Source organism: Oreochromis niloticus, linkage group LG19 (assembly GCF_001858045.2).
Source record: "Oreochromis niloticus isolate F11D_XX linkage group LG19, O_niloticus_UMD_NMBU, whole genome shotgun sequence".
In the NCBI taxonomy this organism is placed as follows: domain Eukaryota; kingdom Metazoa; phylum Chordata; class Actinopteri; order Cichliformes; family Cichlidae; genus Oreochromis; species Oreochromis niloticus.
This window is the reverse complement of record NC_031983.2, coordinates 7,702,972-7,726,125: the sequence shown is the minus strand read 5'-3', so window position 1 is coordinate 7,726,125 and position 23,154 is coordinate 7,702,972. Positions and strand designations below refer to the sequence as shown.

The 23,154-nt window shown below is 41.4% G+C and overlaps 1 protein-coding gene across 1 annotated transcript in view; it reads right to left on the bottom strand.

The window, feature by feature from the left end:
- Positions 1–1,808: 1,808 nt before the first annotated feature.
- The window catches only part of atrn (attractin), a 130,910-nt gene continuing 109,564 nt past the window's right edge, over positions 1,809–23,154 (bottom strand). The window contains exons 27-29 of the mRNA XM_005453367.4: positions 22,734–22,841; positions 11,625–11,739; positions 1,809–8,748 (exon numbers count right to left, since the gene is read on the bottom strand). Of these exons, the coding sequence (XP_005453424.1) occupies positions 8,624–8,748; positions 11,625–11,739; positions 22,734–22,841 (348 nt within the window). The 3' untranslated portion in view covers positions 1,809–8,623. The remainder of the gene's footprint in view (positions 8,749–11,624; positions 11,740–22,733; positions 22,842–23,154) is intronic.

Sequence of the window (23,154 nt, the reverse complement as noted above, 5' to 3'; positions counted from 1 at the left end):
ACCGAGCTGATATGTTCTATATGATTGGTCTTTCCTCGCAGCATCGATGCCCCTCTGTCTGCTAGCAGCAGTCCCAAAGAGCCAGAAGTCATCAGAATTATTCAAAGAAAAAAAATTCAATTGAAAACTTTTAAAAATTATTCTTTTTTTCTTTATATTCTTTATACATTATGTATGCAAAATCTTACATATATTCCACGTATTGAAGTAATAAAAGTACTTAGCATCCAAACCTTGAGTCAGTTGAAGTTCTGGTCAGTGCACTTTGTATTCTGTGGGATTCCCTTCAAAAACCATAAGTCTTATCTCAAAGAGACTGACACTGTGTGAAAGAGGACAAAATTGGCTTCATCTCAATTTAAAATTGTGCTTGCTTTTGTTCAGGACAAGTATTTTGTCGTGGTTAACCAGCATATGTTGTCTTACAACATACAGCCATGGTAAAAAGAAAGCATGCCTCCTGTCAACTCCAAGCTTTTACCCAACAGGGGAATATTTTACAATCCAGGGCAGCATTCACCTTAAAATGACAACCTGAAACAAACACGAGACATTTGACACCATGTCAAAACATAAGCCAAGCTTGAGAACCAACTATTGGAAAACCTGTGGATCGATTCAAATATCGATAGTATCAATACCAAGGCTGGAGCACGGTAGGATTAATACTTAGTTTCTATCCTCTAACTTCAGTATGTGAAGCCCACAAACCGTCTTTAGGTTATAGCAGCTGTATTGGCTACAGTGGTCCTGTGTTTACTTGGTATCGGATCAATACCAACATTTACAGTATTGCACAGCACTAACATACATTTTTTAAAACCATCTTTTTGCACCGATACCTTGAATTGTTTTCTATACGACTTTTCCAAACTCCTGCATCACTGCAGAGGAATTTTGACCTACTTTTGTTTACAACGGTGAACTTTGCCGTTCGTGTGCATTTGTTCATGCACAGCTCTCTTACAGTCCTGCCACAGCACTTCAATCAGGTTAAAGTCTGGACTTTTGCCTTTGGAACAACTTGATTCATTTCTTTTTCAGCCATTCTGTTGTAGATCTGCTGCTGTGCTTGGGATCATTGCATGATAGTGTTTGGGCCAAGCTTTAGCTGTCAGACAGATGGCCTCAGTCTGAATACTTTGGTATACAGAGGAGCTCATGGTTGACACAATGACTGCAAGGTGCCAAGATCCTGTGGCTGCTAAACAAAGCCAAATCACCATCCATCCACCACCGTGCTCGACAGTTGGTAGGGGTGTTTGTGTCGATATGCCGCGTTTGATTTTCCATATAAACGGCGCTGTGCGTTGCCTCTACTGTAATCAAAAGAAGTGTTGTGGTATGTTCAGAAATAACCTTGCAAACCCCGTATTAAGCCGCAGGCAGGAAAGCATTTTAAAATTTCCGAACTTAGAACGGGAGTGGAGATGAAATTTTGTAATTTTACAGCACAGGAGGACCCCCGCCTTCACTCTGATCCATCCCTAAGCTGATTTGTCATATTTTCCACAGCTCAAGTACTTTTAAATTCACCCTGCTGTAAACATAAATTTTTCAATACCGGCTCCTTTCATTGCGAGGCGAACATTACATCCTCTAGGGGATGCAAAAAGGGCTTGTTTTGGAATTACAGCATCAAAGACAATCATTTCAAGTTGAGTGTACTTACTTGAAAGACATCTTAGCCGAATTTGTGCACAGTCTGAAGCACCATCCCTCTGGCACCAAACGAGCACATTCAAACAAGCGTTGCAGGAGAATTCCAAAATTAATTATTCGTAGTTATCGAGACAAACAGCAATGGCTGGATTTCCACATTTAATAATAGACAAAAAAAATTGTCATTCTTTTATGTACATCAATAATTACAAGGTCAGTAAGCTATTATCCTCAAGTTTTACATGTAGTTGTCATCAGCTTCTAGTAATGCTTGTTCATCCTACTCTGCTGTCTTACATACAAAATATGCACTGTAGTCACATTTTTAAAAGCCGAGAGAGGTTCGCCATAAATGATTTTTTTAAACCATTCAACAAATATCATTCACAATACTTTCTCATTATTTACAAAAGAACAGCAACTGCTAAATTATACATATTAACAACCTACTTCCTCAAGATATATAATGCCTCTATACAAAAAGGAAGGAGGAGGAAAAACGATAGAGGGGGTAATGACTGAATTTACAATGACCTTATTCGGATGCTTAAACCTAGGTGTTACAGCATTTTAAGTACAGGTTAATGCTGCTAGTGTCTACTTGTGAATATTAGGAACGTTTCCAGTTACTAAACACACTTTATGAACATGTATCTGCTGTACATTTCTACCAGCGAATACAGAGATTAATAAAGTGAAATAAGGCCACTGTAAAGTTTCAGTGTTACCCTAGTAAAGTTTGAGGCCTGGAAAGTGGAGCAAAATAGAGGAAGCTGCCCATCTCTTCGAACCAAAAACAAAAATAAATGGACAGGTAAACAGGGCAGTGACAGTGTACACACTTTAAATGTTTCCCTTTGCAAACTTCCACACTCCCTCTAAGATATTTTGAGCTGCTCAGGAGCACTTCACACCCTGGTAACACCGAAAGGTAGCGGGAGGTAATCGGCTGGAGAATCTGAACTTTAGGACCCAGGAATCTCGTAATGCGACATCAGCAGAGTGCACACGCTAAAGTTCATGTTTACCAACAGGGCTGGGCTTTAATGCGTTTAGACCAAGGGGAGAAAGTCAACAGATTTAGCTTCGGCCTGCCCACGTCGACGTTAAAACGGAGTGTATTGTGCTCTTAGGTTTTGATTTGTCGCATCAATTTGGTCTTACAAAAAACACGGGACCCATACTGGAGCTAGATTTCTGATTTTAAAAAAGAGAAAGAAGGCATTTCATATATATTCTCATGCATCCACCACCGTTCCTGCAATGCTGGCAAAGATTCCTCAACACATCATAGCGAGGAAAAAAAGCCAGTGATTCCATGTTTGACCGATGAAAACAAAAAGCAGCTTTCCTGCAGCTTTACAACCCTCCTCCAAGCAATATTTAACACTAATCCACCAAACAAAATAGGGCACACTGAGGCCATCTTCCAGCTCCGTAGAGGTATAATCATTTACTATTTAAGGATGGCAAGACTAAATTAGCAAATGCATGCCCTTTTTCCCCCATAGCTGCTTTACAATAAATGCCTTACAGATAGATTCAAATTATTATATTCCAAGTAAAGGTTTTGATTAAAATGTGACTTCAAAAGTAAATAAGAGGGGAAGAAAATGAATGTGCAGGTATGTTTCTTAGTAATTTGAAAGAACGGTTATGTTTGACTGGTTTTAATCTGGGATGTTTTTCGTGTTGCTGGCAAAAATTATTTTAGCAGAAATTTGAACGATTACGTTTTGTATTTACACTTGAAATTTTCCCGCTACAGATATATAACATTTTTTGAGTACAGTTTCCAGTTTTGCGCTGAAATGACTGCTAGCTTATCCTGATTGCACAGACAACAAAGTAGCTCCACCCCCACTGGTCTGCAGGTGGAAACCTTTCTGTAAAGCATCGACTGCAGGAGGCAATCGATTTCCATCAGGAGCCGTGTTTAAAGGTACCCTACGCATCAGCATTATTTTTTTTTTTTAACTGTACACAAACACATCTGTCCCAGTGATTTGATGCTAATCCACTGGGGAAAAACAAAGGAAAACAAAAAAAGCAGCAATGCATCAAAGCAAAAACATGCTGTGCAGGTTAAGACATTTAAAGGTGCAATATGTATAGATTTAACTTTTCCAAAGACGTCTATACAGCACACATATCTACCGAATTTGGCATGCTAACCTGCCAACACTGACCCGTACTCTTACACAATTGCACTTTGCACTAAAGCATCCAGTCTGCACTCGGCACAGTATCAGAGAAAAAACAAAAACACTTTTCTTTTATACAGACACTGAGGACCGGGAACTTTTAGCAGCAGACGGCAGACATGAGCATCGTTTGTGCCCCATTGTGAGTTTTAAAGAAAGACCGGCTAAGAAACAAAAACAAGGCCGCTTAGGATCTAGATTAGCTGCTAATGCTAATGCAAAACCTTCCCACTGCTACCCTAAAGTAAGGTGTTCTACATATTGCACCTTTAAAATTTTGGTTTGCAAAAGAAAAAGTAAAATGCTTCAGTATGTTTGCAAGATACTGACTAAACATCCAAGGTAGTGCTTTTAACACTAACGAAAGGCAGCTAAATGCAGACAGAAGACCACAGAAAGTGGCTAATCTCAAAAAATAGTTAATAGTTGTCATTTATAAGATACAATGTAGCTGAGATGAAAACAGCAAGACCTTTTTGTCCATCAGTCATCATTGGGGGGAGATGAGGTTATCATGGGGCGGCCTAACTGGACAACAGTAGCTGCAGCTGGGCGTAGCTTCACTCTGCTGAGCGCAAATGCGTTTGCTGCTCGGCATGGCTGAAGCACACTAAGTAGGGCTTTTAAAGCATTAGTTGGCTGAATGGACTTCTCTTCAAGTTTTGTAGAGCTAAATATGCTTTGAATGCGCGCACAGGCCAAATTTATCCAATTACAGCATACAGTCTGGGCCACAAGCCCAGAATTATGAACCCGGCAAACTGCAGTTAGCCAAGACCAAGAATGAGGCATCGTGCTCTAATGATACATGAAACATGTCGTTACATTTATTATTAAAGTGATAAAAGTAATGACATGCTTTAGATATCAGGTCATACTGTCCAGCCCTACCATTAAGCTGTATGTCCGTCGTTTCCTAACAGGGGCAAACGCACAACTCGGAGTCTGTACACGCCAACACAGTCCTGAGAAGATGCCTGATCGGCAAAATAAAAATTAATGAAAACAGCCGTGTGGGTGGACCAGGGATGAACTGCCCTGGATAAATGTTGAAACTGCAATATTACTTCTAAATTTACCTAATCGCTTTGAATGCTTGGGACTTGTGTAGGAGTCTGGTGTGAGGCTGCTGACAACAAACTTGTTTACAGATAAACAGGTTTCATACATGTCAAAAAACTTTAGTCTCTTTTGAGTTTTTAAGCCAATCATAGCACAGAGGTTAAAAACAAAAACACAAACATTCAACATTATCTCAAAGAGATCAGCATCCGACACAGGATCCGTGTCGTTTGAACCATCAAGCAGAAGAAGATCACAGTGGGCTGACTGGGCATGCAGAGCTCACATCTTCTTTACAAGCTCAGTGTCTTTCTAAAGAAAGGAAGAAAAAAAAAAACTTCAAAGTGACAACTGGCTCTTTAATGGTCTGAACCCATCATCCCGCAGTTCCTCTGCCGTCTGCATTAACCACTGCACTGCCCTGTCACCCATGGCCAAAGAAAGAAAGTGGCGACAAACCGTCCTGGGTGAGTTACAGTTTACAGATTTACCTTGGCTGCACAGATTTTACATTCATTGATAGAAAACAAAACAAAACAAACAATCTTTATGAAATTATTACTGCAGTACAGTCGAAGCAGTTGTACACCACACTCGTATGGAGAGATTCAATGCAACAAAATCATATTTGCAACGATGAAGACGACTGCCGTTGTAGGTTCTGTCACTGGAGAGTACAGTAAAGCGATTGAGCATCGTGAACAGCTAGTGTTGTATGTTAAACAGAAACAGGCCTGCTGCGGAGTGAAAAAGTTAACCTGCAGAGAAATCAAAAACGCAAAGGTGCTGGCAGATCTCAGAGCTGCTGACGCTGCAGAGGAAAGACAGAGATGTAGTTCATGTGCCGTTCAGGCATTTTAGTGTCGGGAGCACGTCGGCACCTTTGATGGCGGTTAATGGGAGTTTGCGAGCCGCATTTCTGTTGTGTCTCTCGTGTCTCTGCCACACTTTTGCCTCACAGGTTATTGTAAAGTCTCACTTCTAAGCCAAATCTCACATAAAGCGTAATTTTCTTCTTCCAATGGCCAACATAGCACATTTTATTAGAATTTCTTGAACTGAACTGCACCTCCAAATGGTTGGAGGTCAAAGAACTTCATTCTGAGACAGCGTGGTAGGTGTTTTCAAAGAGACAGAAAAAGTACTAAATAAAAATACTCTGTGGAACTCAGAAGGACTCTTTGTGATCATCACATTCATGTAATAATAGTTGATAATTACCAAAACGCCCTACAACATCCAGAGCCTCAGTTTAATATAAATAATAATAATTATTATGATTTTATTCTGTAAAAACAACCCAACGAAACATCAAACTACCCATGTTGGGTAAAAAACAAACCCTTTATTCTAGCAGAGGAAAGAAGAAAACTGATAAAGACGGCAGGTGAAGCGCTTTGATTCCTCAAAGCATGAGCACGAACGGAGCCGGCTTCTCCGCGCCGTAACGCTCGCCAAGCGGAGTCGCGAGCGCACGCGGCACTCTATAATTACAGAATGTCAGCTTTGTTCATGCTTTCTGTTCTGACCTTTACGCAGTGCTAAAAGTGTGCCCTTTAACCAGGCGGTGTGACGTTCTAGTATGCTGAGCACATGTGAGAGCCGGGAACTAAACACAACGAGCTCTTTAGGGTAAAATGCAAACTATTAAATTGTTCTATTGCTGCACTTCCCAGAGAGCGGGAAGTTTACAACCTTCCGAGACGGCAGGAGATGCAGCATATTTCCTGTAGGTTGATACACCAACAAATGTGTCAAAGGCCTAAAAGTGCTGCAGCGCACAACCTATATCTTGTAAATGTGAACAATAAGATACATAGCTATGTATAGCTATATGCAAAATTGAACAAAGAAAGAAAGAGAAACTAAAGCAAAAAATGGCACAAACCCAAGTTGTGACAGCTCTTTTTTAATCTACCAATCTCAGTTTTTTTGTGTTTGCCTTGGGGTTTTTTATTCTGCATTTTCCCTCATTTTCCCACTTGAAGTAATGCAGCTTTAAAAGCAGGCCCGATATTTTAGATGTAGACTGTAGACAAGTGCAGGGAAAAGCAGCTGAGGGACCAGACGACAACATAATTTCAAGAGACAATTTTTTTCTTTCAGAATAAATAACCAGGGTCTTCTGTGACATGGAGGCCGATTCAAAAGTCCAGTTTTAAAAAACGATGCTCTTAAAGAAACAGTCACTGACTCATGCATTCTGGCTGCTAACAAAAATAAAAAACACCGCACTTTACCATTTTAACGCTGGGCTTTAGCAGCTCCACTGTAGCTGCATCGATAAGGGCACAGACGTCGCTGCTGTATGGGCTAATTGGGAGGTTGTAGATAGGTCACAGATGTGGAACAATCGCAATCGAATGGCACGATAAGAGCGGCGGAGATGCTGGTATCCCGGGGGTAGGAGGGATGTATTGCATTTCGGGAAATGAGAGCAGTAATTAGAAGGTATGGATTTCTCAGGCAACAGTTGCAGAGCTAAACAGTTGCCCTGGCAGCGGTCACTAACATCAGCCAAATCATTTCAGTCAATCAGAGTCACAAGATCTATAGGAAGCCGGTGTCACATGGGTTTCGAGGACAATTTTTAAATGCCAGAGGTCTCCCTCCACCCCACCACTACTACTGGCTCTGTGTGTGTGTGTGTGTGTTTGTGTGTGTGAGAGCCTTGAATACTGCCATTGGCTTTCATTACAACTGGAAGAGTAATTAGCTGGAAAAGCTTCAATTGCACTGGCGATCCAGCAGCCAGCCGGCCAGCACGGGTGAGGCATTGCAGCGGTCTTGCCTTGCACGGCGGACAGCTCGGCAGCCAAATGGCCAGAGACGGAGAGACGAAGCTCCAGACAGGCCGCAAGAGTGGGCAGTGGGAGAAGACACATAGGCCGATTGAAATGTCACACACTCTTTAAATGGGCTCTGGCTACACAGGCAACCTCCTACAGTGGATCCTCATTAAAGGAAGACTGAACATGCTGTTAGCTTGCTCGGAGGCCAAACTGTGCAGGACTCCAGTGACAACAGCCCTCAGTGCTGAGCTGTGAACATGACAGCAGGTGACAATGGGCTACAAATGGGTACAAGGGCTTGCTGAAGTGTGTGTTATGCGTTTTTGTGTGTGCATGTCCAACCGAGCGTGTCCAGTTTTGTTCCTGCCTCTGAAATAACACAATACAAAACAAAGAACAACAATAACTTAAATAAAATGCGAACATAGACGGTCGCAAAGTCTCTGGATTTTTTTGTATTGTTTTTTGTTTTTGTCAAAAACTACGAGACAAGGATCTCTTCTAGCAGCAAGCCGTGGCCGCCTCGACTAACGAGGTGGTGTCGACAAATGTAAAATGTTTCATTGAGGGGGAGGGGAGGGGTCAGCACCCGCTCTGTCCCTTCCTTCCTCCCTCCCTCCCCCCTCTCTGTGTCTAGTTTCTGTCGATCAGTTCGAGGGGACTCCAAGCATCAAAGTTCCTGTAGGAGGACAGGAAGGGGGAGACCTCTGAAGCTGCAGTCTGCCAGATGTCTCGGCCCCCTTTACCAAAACGTTCAAGTCCTGCGTCCCAGCATGCACCTCTCCCTGCCAGAACAGAGCTGGTGGGAGTCTCTGAAGGATGGGGCTGAGGCGAGGGGAGGGTGGGGGAGGCTGATGGGAGAGCTTTTGGTGTTGGGATGGTAGAAGAGGACAGGGGATGCAGTCAGATGCAGGTGGATGGCTGCGCTGTGGGCTGCTGTTTACGGTTCCTCAGTCCCCCAGACTTCTCCTTGTACCCCACACACATCTGCTGAGATACATCGACCAGCGCGCTGGCCACGGCCAAACCTGCACACACACAAGAGGACTCATTTAGTTAAAGCTTAAAAAACATAAAGATATAAAACTACAAACATGAATTACTTTTATTAAGCTTTTCCTTATTTTCATTCATATCAACCTGTGAACTGTGTATAACATATGAAACATGTCCAAAGTTTCAAACATGTGCAAATAATCACACTGCTGCACAAAAGACAAGGGATGCCCCTAATATGATCACCTCAAGCATAGAGCTTTTTTTTTCTGCAAGAGGCAGCCAATCAGAAAACAACTTCAAAAAAACTAAAAAACACACTGTGACATTTAAGAGAGAGGATAAACTGTGATGTAAGCACTTTTAACCTCCAAGAATACAAATGTGGAGCTGGGAATGGGGATAAATGATCAAGTTTAAAGTAGAAACTGACCCATAAACAAGGGAATCGATACATATAAGTTCCATTAGATGGAGAAAAGTTAAATGCTAAGCCATGTTAAAACAGCTAGTAGATCGTTTATAATTAAGAAAAAACATTAAGACACTGAAATGTTGCACTGGTAACGGTCTCAAAAACCCAGCATTAATTAGGCTACACTTGCAATATGAGGCTAACTCTTAATGCAGCAACGTAATGTGGGGAAAGCTGCTGATGTGTGGAAAGTAAAACACACAAGTTCCAGCTCACAACCACGTACACAAACGTGCAGAGCTGGCAATCATTAACTTACACCACACTTCATCAACATTTAATAATATTCTCTGAGCCATGAAATACCAGTAAACTCCATTTATCACCAATATTAGATGCATTTACTGCAATCAAGTAAACATAGCTGAAGGCAAAAAAAGAAAGCGGCTGCGCTAGGGATCGCACGCTGAGAAATCATACCGCTACTACTAGTTTCTTATTGATTGAAAAAGAAATAAAAAAGGGTGCAGGACGGCTCAAATCACCTAAATGAGCCGAAGATAGAAATCAGTGATCATCTGTAGTGGTGATATCCTTTTGGTTGCTATGAAATGAGCTAAAGAGTGCTGTGAGGCTGGGATGCTGAAAACTGAAAGCAGTTTAAAAGATCTGATAGCAACACGGCCGGATGGGGAACAAGTTAAAAGCATTAGAACGGTAGACCCCCCCCAGGGCACAAGGAGATGGGAGGAACACGGCTAACATGGTCTCAACAAAAGCTGCCCGAGGGAAAGCTCCATCGAGAGCCGCGGCAGTTTTGTTATGACAAAAGGACAATGTGGTAATTAATAAGGGCCTTAGGCATGCTGATGGTCTGGGGACTGCAACTGTGGGAGGCAAAGAGCTATACAACACAGAGGAGGAAAAAAACACTGAAAGAAAGGCAAGTTGAATTATTGAGACAGTAAAAGAAAGAGAACAGGAAACAAAAACTAAGGAAAGGTAAGGGAAGCAGCACTTGGTCTTATCAGAGGATCTTGAAAAGAAAGATAAGGAAAACAGATGAAGCATGGGTGGGAATGTAAAGACAGCAAGTGACAGAGCAGAGGATGAAATAAAGTAATGGACTCAATTCTCAGTGCTGTCAGAAGTTGGGCAAAAAAGGAGGAGGAAGGGAAAGAAAGGAGCAGAGGGAAACAGGAAAAACACTAGATTGCACTTTAAAGCAACGAGGATGAGAAGAGTATAGAGAGGAATCAAGCACAGAATGAGCCTGCATGCATATAGCTGCAGTATGCTTCCTAACACACCAAGTAGATGAAGGTAGGAAAGCAACAAGCAGTCTCCATTTCGCCACAGGAAGAGGAAAAAAAAGGAGGGAGTAAAGAGCAGTAACTGAGGAAAACTGTACCGTTTTTAAAAATGAATACATCCACATCAACACGATGGTGCTACATGAAGTAATTGCTGTAAACATGTTAGACCACTGTCGAGATGGATGTGCATGATTTTTGCCGTGACTAAAAATCACACAATCCCCAAGTAGCATTCAGAGGTGTGGTTAGTTCTGCGAGTAATTTACAACAGTTGTACCGTTTTCCAAACACAGGCACAGTCAGCTGATGTCCAAAAACAGGCAGTTAGTGAGGTCGGGTTAATTGGGGATTCTAAATTGCCCATAAGTGTGAATGAGAGTGCGAATGCCCTGTGAGAGGCTGGCGACTGGTCCAAAGTGCATGCAGCTGAAGTTGAGTAGGTCCACCACTAAAATCAGTCATGTGGTCAAGTATAGCTCAGGAGATCACTGTGAAACCTTGTGTGCTCTCCATGGTCCTGAAATCACAAGTGTTCAATGTGAGTGTAATTAAATTTAAGGTTTAATTTATTTTTTTTTAAGTTTGTTAACATAAAGGTATTGCCCAGACTGACGTCCATCCGAGGCCCGATTATTTTCAGGATGGGGTCCAAAATCCACATCGTGATCACTCCGTTCTCTCCTTTCTCCAACTGCTAAAAACTAAAGAGTGGCTGGAAGTTTTGTTGCCGCAAGTGAGCTAATACAGGGCGCAATACATGCTTTTTTCCAGCGTTAAATATCAGCACAAATACCACATCACAAATCAGTTTGCGTGCTTGATTTAAATATTCTCTCCTCCTTATATTTTGAAAAAGGAACACCAAGAAATCTCTAAATTCTTAATTTTTACATGTCATCTTCTCACTGTGCTCTGTTTCTAAATGCTGATAGTACTTTTTTTCGAGGCTGGATCATAAAGTTGGTGTTGGATAACAAAAGAAAGAGGAAGTGAACCAAGTTGAAAAAAGACTGAAAGGCTCAAAATTGTCATGGACCAACTAAAACCAAAGCTACAGTACATAACAGAGGGGGGAGGAAGTCAGATCAAGGAAAGATGATGTAAAAAAGTGAGGCTCAATCAAACAAACAAGTCAGGAAAGAAAAACAAGTGAAGGATTTTAAAGGCTGCGTCTTACCAGACTGTCCAGGAGGAGGGATTCCGCCGGTGCCCCTGGGTAACCGTACAAAGATGGAGAGCACGGCGGCTTTGTTGCCAAAGCAAGGCTCGAGGGCAATGGGTTTTGGGACGGACTGTGGAAAGAAAATGGGAAAAGAAGAAAAAAGTATTATACATCACAAGGCTGTCAAATCCTGGTGAACACACACCATTTTCAAAGCCGTGGATAACAGAGGCTTTACTGTTGCTGTTCTTGTTTGTGTCAGCAACATGCACAGAAACACAAAAACCCCACCTTTCTATCCCGTGCTGAGATGCAACTACTGATCTGCAGGCACAAATTGCCCACCCCTCCAACCTTCAAAATCCCCAACTGAGCACAATTTCATGACAATGCCGCATGTGTGCAGCGTTGGCAATGAGTGGCTATCAAGCGAAGACGCCTGAATGGAGATTTGAGTCGGCGGCGCGCTCCGGTCGCTGCAGGCCGTCTGACACGCCTGACTCTCTAATACCAATCTCTCCTTTTTATCAGCGACTCATCCATATGTGGGGGATGAGTCTCCTCCCCCCCTCCGCCCTGTAAACACTGTCCGGATCTGCTGCTGATGCTAGCCTCGTACAATATTTATAGTTTTACCTCGACAGAGGATATGGATATGGAGAATGCCACCATCTTGCCTGCATACAGATAACTTCCTGTGTCTCTCTGGCTTTGTGTTTTGAATTCCTGAGCCGGACAAGAAAAATTGGGCCATGGCATGGCTTCACACACTACTGACACTGCCTCTCAATGTGCTCAAACACAAAACCTTCCAAAACAGACAAGTTGAGATCCTTCCCATGGCAGTCTTTATACTCTGGAGAGTTGAGTTTAACTCCCCGAGTGGGAATGCAGCTAAAGTGACACACACACGCACATACAGCACTAGGCACACACTCTTTTTGCCTTTTCACTCACAAATTCATCACAGCTTGTCTCTCTCACACATACAGATATACACACACACAGGCACAGTAAGTATACACATGGGGAGCGGGGCAGTAATGATATTCAGGCTCTGACCCATTTTACACATTTATTCTCTGCTCCGTCTCTCTGAGGCTTACCTTTCATACCAGCAGGATACACAGGCTGTCTCACAGGTAGCTAGGGAAGTGGCACAAAGACCTGGATGCCTCTGGGTGTCTGTATGTATGTGTGTGTGTGTGTCTGAGTAGGGATTCAGTTCAGCTGATGCTGTAACAGAAGGGAGTCTGTATTTGTTTATGCCCGCACACATGCGTGTCTGTCTGTTTATGGCACGTGTGCTTTCGGAGGTGTGCCTGTGCAATTGGCCGTGCTCAGATACAACCTGACAGAGAAGGGCATTTTATGCCCTGTTATGTGCACTGTATACAGTACGCCTTAGTGGATACCATCATGCCTTCCAGACACTCAATAAATGTGCTGGTGATTTTACACGTCGGCCTCATGCATGGATAAACCATCATATCAGTTTTTCTCTAAAAGCAATGACTGCAATTTGACTGGGTAGGACACTCTGGCACTCCCATAACATTTTCACACAGCTGTACCCTCTTATGGGAGATGTCCCAAGAGGGGGTTCTTGCACGCAAGAGATCGCAATGCTTCGCAGCACTGGACGCTTGATGGACAGGCCACTAGGGCGGTGTCGTAACAGATAATCGACAGGGCCTCTCTCTCTTCTACGGCCTCGTGCAACCATGCAAACGCAAACCCTGCTCCTAGATTTTGGGCAAAAACCAACATGGCGGCCTGCTTGCAAGCTTTCTCTTACATTCAACAGTCATTTGTATCATTTTTGTCCAACAAAATGCACCTCTAAAAATTACACCATTTAATCTAAGAAATAAGTTAGTATTCCTAGATGGATTCAGCCTATGTTCATATAACAACCGGCTAAACAGAAAAACTGGCTTTACATTTTGCGCTGTGTGTGCATAACATCAGTGTGTGTCATTGTATCTCTCATGTATCTCTGATTTCTTTTAAGAACACAAAATGTGTGTATATGAGAGCTTGCAGCACTTTCTCCTCTCCCATTTACACACACACAGCATTAAAGCCCTTCCTGAGAACTGACGGCGGGGGGGGGGGGGGGGGGGGGGGCTACTGCAGTCGAACCAACAGCAGCAAATAAATTCCTAGACACTAAAGCTGTGGCCTGCTTCTCAACTCTGACATGCAATAAATAAATTACTGTAACAGTGGCACGGCTTTGAGAAATTAATCTGACTAATGTAGACAAAGAGGCCCAAAGATAATAGGATGGGTCACTGCTTTGTTTTGCATTCTCTTCTCCTTCAGCCTCCTTCTTCACCCCCACCCCCCTCTTGTAAAGATAACTTTAAAAGGCTAAAATCACGGAGTTTATCCCACAATGCTTTACAATCCATATAGAGTGCCACAGTGTCTCCTTCATGACCTTTGACCCAGACAAAGGAAAACTTCACAACAGCTTATCACGGTGAAGACAGAACTCCTTCTAATGTTTTCTATTAAAAAGAAGAAAAACACTCTTTCACTCCCTTGTTTTTGCTATTTGTTTGTCTTTTAAATCGCTTGCCTTGGTGGTGCTCACTGTCACATTTCAACATCAACTCTAAGTTTTAAAAGAACATGTAAACACTGAATGACGTGTAATTATTTGAAATATAATAAACACAAACAAACAAAACTGTTCCTAAGAAGAAAGTCAGTGTCAACCAAAACTGTCATGTTTTAAGAAAAAATGTTTTCAACAAAGCAATCAAAAAGACCACAAATGAAACATTCTAACTACGTTCTAATTTGTTTGCAGTAAATCAAAGTGTTTACACTGACATCTACGGCGGCCCTGAAAGGTCAAACGCACTACACCAACAAATAGAAAAAAATGCTACAAAATCTCACAAAACACAAGCAAAGTGTTTTTGGGAGACGATAATGTGACGTAACAGCTGTAGAAGTGACAAGGTAACAGTAAACGGCTAATAGCAAACATGTATCTACTGTAGTAGATACATGTAGTATTATATGAATAGAAACATAGTACCTGCGCTTAATCTCTCTGTTTTTTAAACACGTCTCGCAATACTTCGCATGTTTTGGTTTATGTCACTTTCACAGCTGTTCAGTAACGTTATTGTCTCCCCAAAAATACTGTAGTGTTTTTGTTTTATGTACTTTGTGTTTTATCCAACTTCCTGTGTTTTATTCATCTTGTGTTGTGTATCTTTTACATTTTCTTTGTGTTTTATTCTATTTCTGTTGTGTTTTTGCATAATTTTTGTTTTTACTGGTGTTTTCTGTGTGTGTTTGACATCTCAGGGCTACCATAGCGATCACATAACACAGCCCTTTTATATGTTTGCATTTAATAAGACTAAAAGATTTTTCTTACAAACGAGCACTAAATGGCTCACTAAACGTGAAAAAATGATTTCTGAAACGGGTAAACAGTCTTGCCTCCCAACATCTGTGGTTACTGGGGAAACTAAGTGTGCTACTCTTCATCCCATGTGAGACACGAGGCTGCTAAACTCTGCAAGCTGTCAAGTTTCTGACACTTGTGTCTGAAATGACACGTATGAACCAATCAGTTTATCATCAAGGAATTCCCCTTACACATATTACACTATTTATAGGCACAGCTCTTTCTCTCTTTCCTTTCAGTGAGTTCACGAAAAAAGAGGCTGAGAGAAAAAAGTATGAGTCCTTCTCTAAGAGTGGATTTCAGTGGCAAATACAGTCGAACTCGCAGCACAGATATCATGTTTAATGCATGTGTATGATGACCTTGTCAGCTAGTGTTGAGATTATTGAAATAAATAAATAAAAATCAGGTCTGATTTGGATTACTATCAATTCTCTGGAGCACCTTAAACACTGTATTTGGTTCCAAGAAAAACTTTAACAATTTTAAAACAAAACAGCCAAATGATGATAATAATAATAATAATAATGATAATGATAATAATAATACTAAGAAAACCCAAAAAAAAACAAGATTTAAATGCAGTAGACAATTTACTTTTTGTGAAGGGTGCTGTGGGACGCAGTCAGAGAGGTGTCTATAGCGCTCCAAAGGCACTTTAGAAAAGCAAAATTAAAGACTCACAAGAGAGGTGGGAGAGAACCAGATAAAAGCATCCTATTTTTCATTTGATTAAAGTAAAAGCCAATATTTTCCCTCAAGGCAACAAAAAGAGAAGAAGAAAAAAAACAACCTTAATATCCCTTACAGCTTTGTGTGATAAATGAGTGATGACTCAATAACGAGATAAGACAACAAAGCACTCACTATAAGGATCATTTCTTCCCATTTTCAAAATCACGGTGCCAGAACATCATTATATTCCGCTGACACGGATTGCTAAAAAAATGGGAATAAAAATACCGACAACTGACAACCAATACAGCATAAGGTAGAGCAATACCACACTTGGCTAATTTTGCTCCTCGATCCCTTGGTACAAGAAGAGATGAAACAATTATTTTGGCCTTGCCAGAAGCACTTCAACCAGGCTGGGTTTGCTCCAGTCCACGGGCCTGTTTTCGCCTCGGGCAGAATGGATTTCTCATCCAGTATTTTTACAACTGAAAAATAAGTGGCGCCGTGATGACTTGAACACATCTGTATTCTGTGTAAAAATAAATAAACAAAAAAAAAAAGAAGAAGAAAAAGACTGGCAGCTTTTAATTTCACAGCTTAGAGCCGTCGTAAGACTCGTCTGCCAAGTCCAATTTCCACCGCAGCAGCTGCAAGCTGCTCTTAGGTTGTGACTTGTTTTCGTGTCGTTTCTCATTTTATAACACCGGTATCTCATATTCAGACCGAAGAGGGAGTAGGCACTGCGAATAAGTGTGGTATTGGAAGAGACTCGCTATCAGACTGATGTGAGATGTGACAATGGGATCATTTTGATTTCAACAGGCCTTGTTTCATTGTCAATTGCGGTGTTCATCAGTACTGCATCCAGTGTACAACCTCAATTTCAACTTGACGCTACTAGGCAGATGCTTCACTTTCTATTTTTGAGAAAAACAAAACAGAAAAAACCAAAAGCCCCAAAACAAAAACACACCTAATTTATCTTCCACAACATACATTTTATTTTGTCCTATGCAGAAATTAAGGGATGGATCAAAAAACAACACCTTGAAAAATTCAATTATCCATCCTTTCAAACTCTTTGAGCGTGCTTTGTCTTAGCCTAAGATGTTCCCCAAAGGAGGTGTCTTTTTCTGTGGTCTTCTTCAGAAGCTGCATGTTAATAACATTCCCCAGAAGATGCCTTTGTTATATGGTGTTGAAGCGCTCTCCCCCAGCTCCGCCGGCTCCCCCTTGCTCAACCTCCCTCACCAGCCGCCACTCTGGAGAGTTATCTAGAGTGGCCAGGCAGAGCGGCAAAAGGTTTTGTTAAATTACCTCCAGTAATTAGCCCAGTAGGAAGAATTGCCCACACACACACAAAAACACACATACGTGCACATTGATGTGGGCATACAAAGTGACCGCATGCTGCTGCGCTTTCATCCACTGCATTCGTTTCTACTTTAGCAGCAGCCAGGGGATAGTTTTCCCCTAGCAGCAACACGAGCAAACCAGTCTCCCTGTTGTGGTGACTCACCAGGTACAGCCGCACCACTGAGCCAACTTTGAGTTTTTAGTGAGTTGGTTTCTTTCCACCAAAAATCATTTGGCACCCTGTAATGGCAACATATGGTGATGGATTTGAACTAAATCCTCCAGAGAAGTTTATATAAGTGTGGTACTGTGCAAAAGCCTCCAACCACACATATTTCTTTATGTTTTGCTGGGCAAATAGGCAATGTGTGCAGCAATTTATTGAAATATGCAATTATAAATGGAAAAAGCATGTAAGTATACTAATTAAAAGTACCTGCCCCGTTCCCAATGTTACATTTACATGTTTCAGATCCCCAAACTGGTTTTAATATTAGAGCACAATGAAAATGAGTAAATACAAAAGATTCTTGATGGAGATTCAAAGCTCTTCTTTGAACCGGCTGCCTTTTGTTCGGTTCTCTGTCAAGTTGATCCCACTGTGCTTCAAAAATGTTCAAGTACAATCCGTGACTGATAATGTTAAATTCTGTGTTTCCATAAAATGCTTTTACTGCACTTACAGTCAGATCATTGTCATGCAGAAAAATAAATATTGCTTGGTGGAGCCAATTCTGGTGGGTTTTTTTCAGCATTCGTAACTCAAAAAGATTCCCAGCATCCCTGGCTGAAATGCAGCCCCAAACCATGATACAGCCTCCACTGTGTTTTACAGATGGCTGTAGACACTCACTGATGTACCTCACTGCTGACCTCCTCCATACATACATGAACCAAGTTTAAATTTGGTTTAAATTTGAATTTGAACCAAAAAATGTAACTATAGGATCTGTTGCCACTAATTTTCAGTACAGTTCTTGTCTAATCTGGAATACCTCAGCCTTTTCTCGCTATTTAACTTCATCAAACAGTAGATGAATCAGCTCTCAGGTCCTGTGTCACGTCTTTGCTGGATTTCTTGTTTTTGTCATCTAAAGAAGCCATACCAACACTTTTGGCTAACAGCGCTTTGAGAATCACCTTGTTGGTGCAACATTTTCATGCTTATCAGGCAGTGTTATGTTTGTATTTAAAGATCCAGTTTAGATTTTTTGAAAATACACCATGAATTAGATGCCTTTTTCTTTTTTCTTTTTTTGCTCGATCCGCATTGTCGGTGTAAAGTGGCCTAAACAACAAACTCTGAAAATGTGCAAGGTGCAAGGACTGAACTGAAGAAGAATGAAAAAGCACCCAATATCCAAACACTTTGATATACCTTCTGAATTACAACTCCAGACCACCTGCAAAAACATATTACATGAACGTCTGCCTCCTTGGCAGCAAAATATAAAGAAATGAGGGGTGGGTCGAGACTTCTGCACAGTACTTTACATTTGAGTAAACCTTAACTCAAACTAAAACAGGACTCTGATGTGAAATCACATTAGAGAGAGCGCAACCCCAGTTGTCAATGAAGTGTATGTGCAGTAATGCCAACTGCATGCTAATTTTATTTGAAGACTAAAGACAGCGGAAGACAACAATGGCTGTCATCTTTAATACACACACAAGCCCAAACTAACTGAGGTATCTGATGTGGTGCCCAAACAAACAAAAGGCACATACTTTTTCTTCTAGTGCTCCCTCATCTTTCAGCCCATTTCTGTTTGTTGGTTTTTATATAAGTGCCAGAACAGAAACACTGATTACCGCCAAAACAACATAAAACACCTCAGGAAATATAACCTCAGATATCAAAAATGTGTAATTGTAATTGAATCTGGGAGGAAAGGTCATTTTTTGTCACAATGAAATACAGAAAGGACCTGAGGTACACAATGAATATCTTGTCTTTCATAAACAAAAAACAACAAACAAACCCTAGCAAATAAAAATAACTGAGCACTGATCTGCACTGATTGATTTTGCCTCATTAAGACAGCATTTGACGACCTTACCTGTACCTTTAAGGGCGAGTATTGATAACTCAGTATATCTCAACAAAGACATGGGTTGATGACCATTAGCTCCATAACTTCTGATGCACAACCAGTCATTTTGTCCTATAATCAGGCCTGAAATGTGACAGACTCTCCTCTGATCAGAAAACACTACTTCTAGTAGGGTTTTAATAGGTAAAGACACCAACATTAGCAGAATACACCTGACCTGCAGCTTAGAATAACATATCATAAACATGTTAGATAAAACAAAACTTTTCCCTCCGAATAGCGAACACTTTTTTGCCTCACATGTCCTGATTTCCTCTCTTCCCACAGTATCTATGAATAAAAGCAGAGCAGAAGGCGTCACAAAGGTAATCATCTGCCTGCTATGCTGGGACCGCAGGCTCCATTTGGCAGGAGCTGAGTGAATATATCTCATCGGCGGAGCAAGTTTGGACTTCCCATCGCGACTATAAACAACTTTAATGATCTTGAGCTTGCTGTGCGGCGCCAGGCCTCCCGTATACTCTGATTGTGGGCCTTAATACACAACTGTAGCATCCTGATAAAACAGCATGGAAACAAGGGGAAGAACCTGCTCCGAGTCGCTCAATCTGAGCTGGGAGGAGATAGGATAGCGCACACTCACTGTCTGAGCAGGTTAAGGCACAGAAAGCTGAGGAGGAAGATCTAAATTGGATCTCTGCTCCTGAGCTGCTCCTGCCCTGATGGAGAGGAGGAGAACAGGCTGGGAAGAATAGAAGAAACAGGAAAAAAAGACCAGAGCTGCAAGAAGAAAAGGTAATGCAGAGCAGGAAGAGGTCTGATTCTGCAGCATCTTTTCTTTTCTCCGCCACAGCAACACACAGGAGTGCACACAGAATGCATATAAACACACACAAAAAAGAAAAAAAACAGATAAGACCAATAGAAAATCCTAGACAGCTGATAGGATCAGTTAAGGGCTAGTAAATTAGAGGAGAACACTACAGTGAAGTGAGGATGTCAGACAGGGCACAAGAGCGACGAAAAGAAAAAGACAAGATACAAAGCAGAGGACAGAACGAGCCAAAATGGAGAAAAAAGTGAAAAGTGAGGACAAAACAAAGGAGGACAAAACTGGAGGCAAAATATAAGCAGACAAGAACAGAAGAAGCAATATAAATAGAGAAATTGGAAAATATACTGAATAGATTTGAATAAATGACATGAGAAGAGAAATGACAAATGGAAGCCAACAAGAAAAGAGTAAAAGTAGAGACGAGAACCACTGCTGGGTAAAGGGGGAAAAAGGAAAAAATCGAAATGAAGAAAACGCAAGAATGCATTAAAACGGGAGAGAGGGCATAAAAAATAGGAAGTGAGGCCTGGCTGCAAAACAGAGAAAAGTGGAAGAGGCTACCCAAGGAAATTACAATGAAGAGCAGACAAAAGAAAGACGAAATAAGATAATAAAAGCCCGAGATTAACAGACGAGATGAAAACAGGACATTAAAAAAAATGAAAAGAAAGGGCAAATGATAAAGCAAAGAACGCAAAATGAATAAAATGAAGATAAAAGAAAACAGCAAAAGATTTTAAATGACAAAGAGGTTAAAAGAAGGAGAGAAGAAGAAAGAGGGATGAAGAAGGAGGCAGTAGGGAAGGGAACATTTAAAGGAAAGAAAAGATGAGAAGAGGAGAGAAGAAGTGAGGACAGAGGAGCGGAGAAGTGAAGAGGCGGCATAGTTTCTGTTCAAGCAGGGGTTTGATTAGCTGCTGATCTTCCCGAGGGGCCCCGCAGCCTTTGCTAGAAGTAACCTTGTGCTCATGATCCAAGCCCCTTGAGATGCATGGACCCTGTCAGAGCCGAGGGGCCCTGAGCTACCCTGCTGCACAGTCCTATAATTCTGAGCTGCATCTGCATTCAGGGGTCATTCATCACAAAGCGCACAGTCACAGGTATACCTGCCTGCGGCTCTGTGCCCGTTGTATACTAAACTGCAATTTCTATAAGTGCACGATTCCTACTTTTAAATGTTTTCCGCTACTGCATCTATTCTCGGCATCTGCATTTAAATCCACTCCGACTTCTCCTGCCGGCACGTTAAACTCCTCTCTATAATGAAGTCTTCTAAACCTCCAACTCTACCTCACCTTGACCTTTATGTTTAAATCTATCCTTCTACTACTTTCAGCACTTTCTCTCTACACAGATTTCTTTTCACCATACTTATAATTCAGAATGTTGTGTGTGTGTGTTTGGAGGGGTGGGGGTGATGTTTTCACACATGGACTCAAAAAACTGTCAGGATAATCAAGCCACGACTCTGTCTGAAGTATTCGGTTCCCACATGTAGCACGCAACAGGAGATGGTCTGCATCAGCGGGAATCTCACTAGTGGAAATATGCCATTTGAGTTATGTGAGAGTGTGCAAGTAGCAGGATGCAACCCTTTGGTAACAGTAAAAACACTGAATCATTACCAATGTTCTCATATAGGCACAAATTGGTGCAATCTAGCATTGCACAGACTCTGTACAACAGAGCTCATATGCTGAAGTCCATTGAGCGATGATCAAACTGAAGTGGACGGTTGCATTCTCGCACAAGTATCTGTCATGGCTGAAGTACATGCATGTGCAAAAAATGGCTATGCAGTCACTTGCCAGAGTAAAATAAAATAAGAGAGAGCAAAATAAAAATAAAATATATATATATATATATATATATATATATATATATATATATATATATATATATATATATATATATATATATATATATATATATATATAGACTATACAAACAAGCCCCCCCCCAAATAAAAACAGAAAAAAGAAAAAGCTTTATAAATCTTTACCAGTTTTTATGCTGCACTCCAAATATGAATGAGTAAACTTGCTGCCTTTATTTTCTGTTTGTCCATCAAACACACTGAAACAAGGGTGTTTTCTAAGATGAACATTATGATTTTATTGTTACCCCCTAATTGTTTCATTATCTTCATGTCTGCAAACACTTTGCACAAGAAGTGTCAAATTTTTTTTTAATCAAATGAAGAATATCTCAATGTGGGAGGTAAGTACTGTCTTAATCAGCAGAACCTTATTCTTGTCTGCATGTGTTTAACTCCTGGGTTAACTCAATTCATTTCCATTAGAATTCACAGGCTACCCACATAACCTGGATATAACTGGTATGATGTGCTGTGTTACTCATTGGCAGCCCACATTCAACATCATCCAACCCTCGCACTGTCCCGGCAAATGCACACTGCATTGACCCTCATTAGATGTACTAGACCTGCAATGCACTTCAAACTCTTCTTCATAAGAGAGCTCAATTTGGCCTTCTTGGCTTGCTGAAAACTAATGAGATCTCCTTAAAAAAATTCTTCAGAGCCGACATTGACGTAAAGCAGATGACGCGCAGTATATCTCTCACTGACCATAATCAAAAAAGCAGCCAAAAGACACAAGACTGAGCTCCCACTTGAAGGCAGATGAGTGACATGGGCAAAGATAGATGGAACTTCCCTGCCTGCGGTAAAACCGTCAACCCAGACAAGAGAAGTAGATCTCTGGGGTTCTGTGTTGATTGCTTTAAGAAAAGGTTGCGCTCACCTTGACGTTTCCTCCTATGAGGTCAGGCGGCTCCTCCTCAGTCTCCAAGGCGACGTTGATGGTGGCAAAAGGCCGGCTGGCCATCTGCTGCATCTCCCTCAGCAGTTGCTAAGAAAAAGGAAGGAGAGTAATGCGAAGGTCAGTGACAGATAAATACCATCTACTGTCCATTCTCCAGACAACTGCCCATCAGGAGGTGGGCTTTTTTTATTTTTAAAAATGACTTTTTCTCACACACACACACACACACACACACACACACACACACACACACACACACACACAACCGAGCTAGCAGAAAACATTTAGATCGTTCACTGAAGTAAAAGAGTGAGAAGTCCACTTTGACCGCCATTAATTTAATTTGTATCCACTTGGTTGAACAGCCACGATCTGTGTACGTCTCTGTGTGTATTCTTTA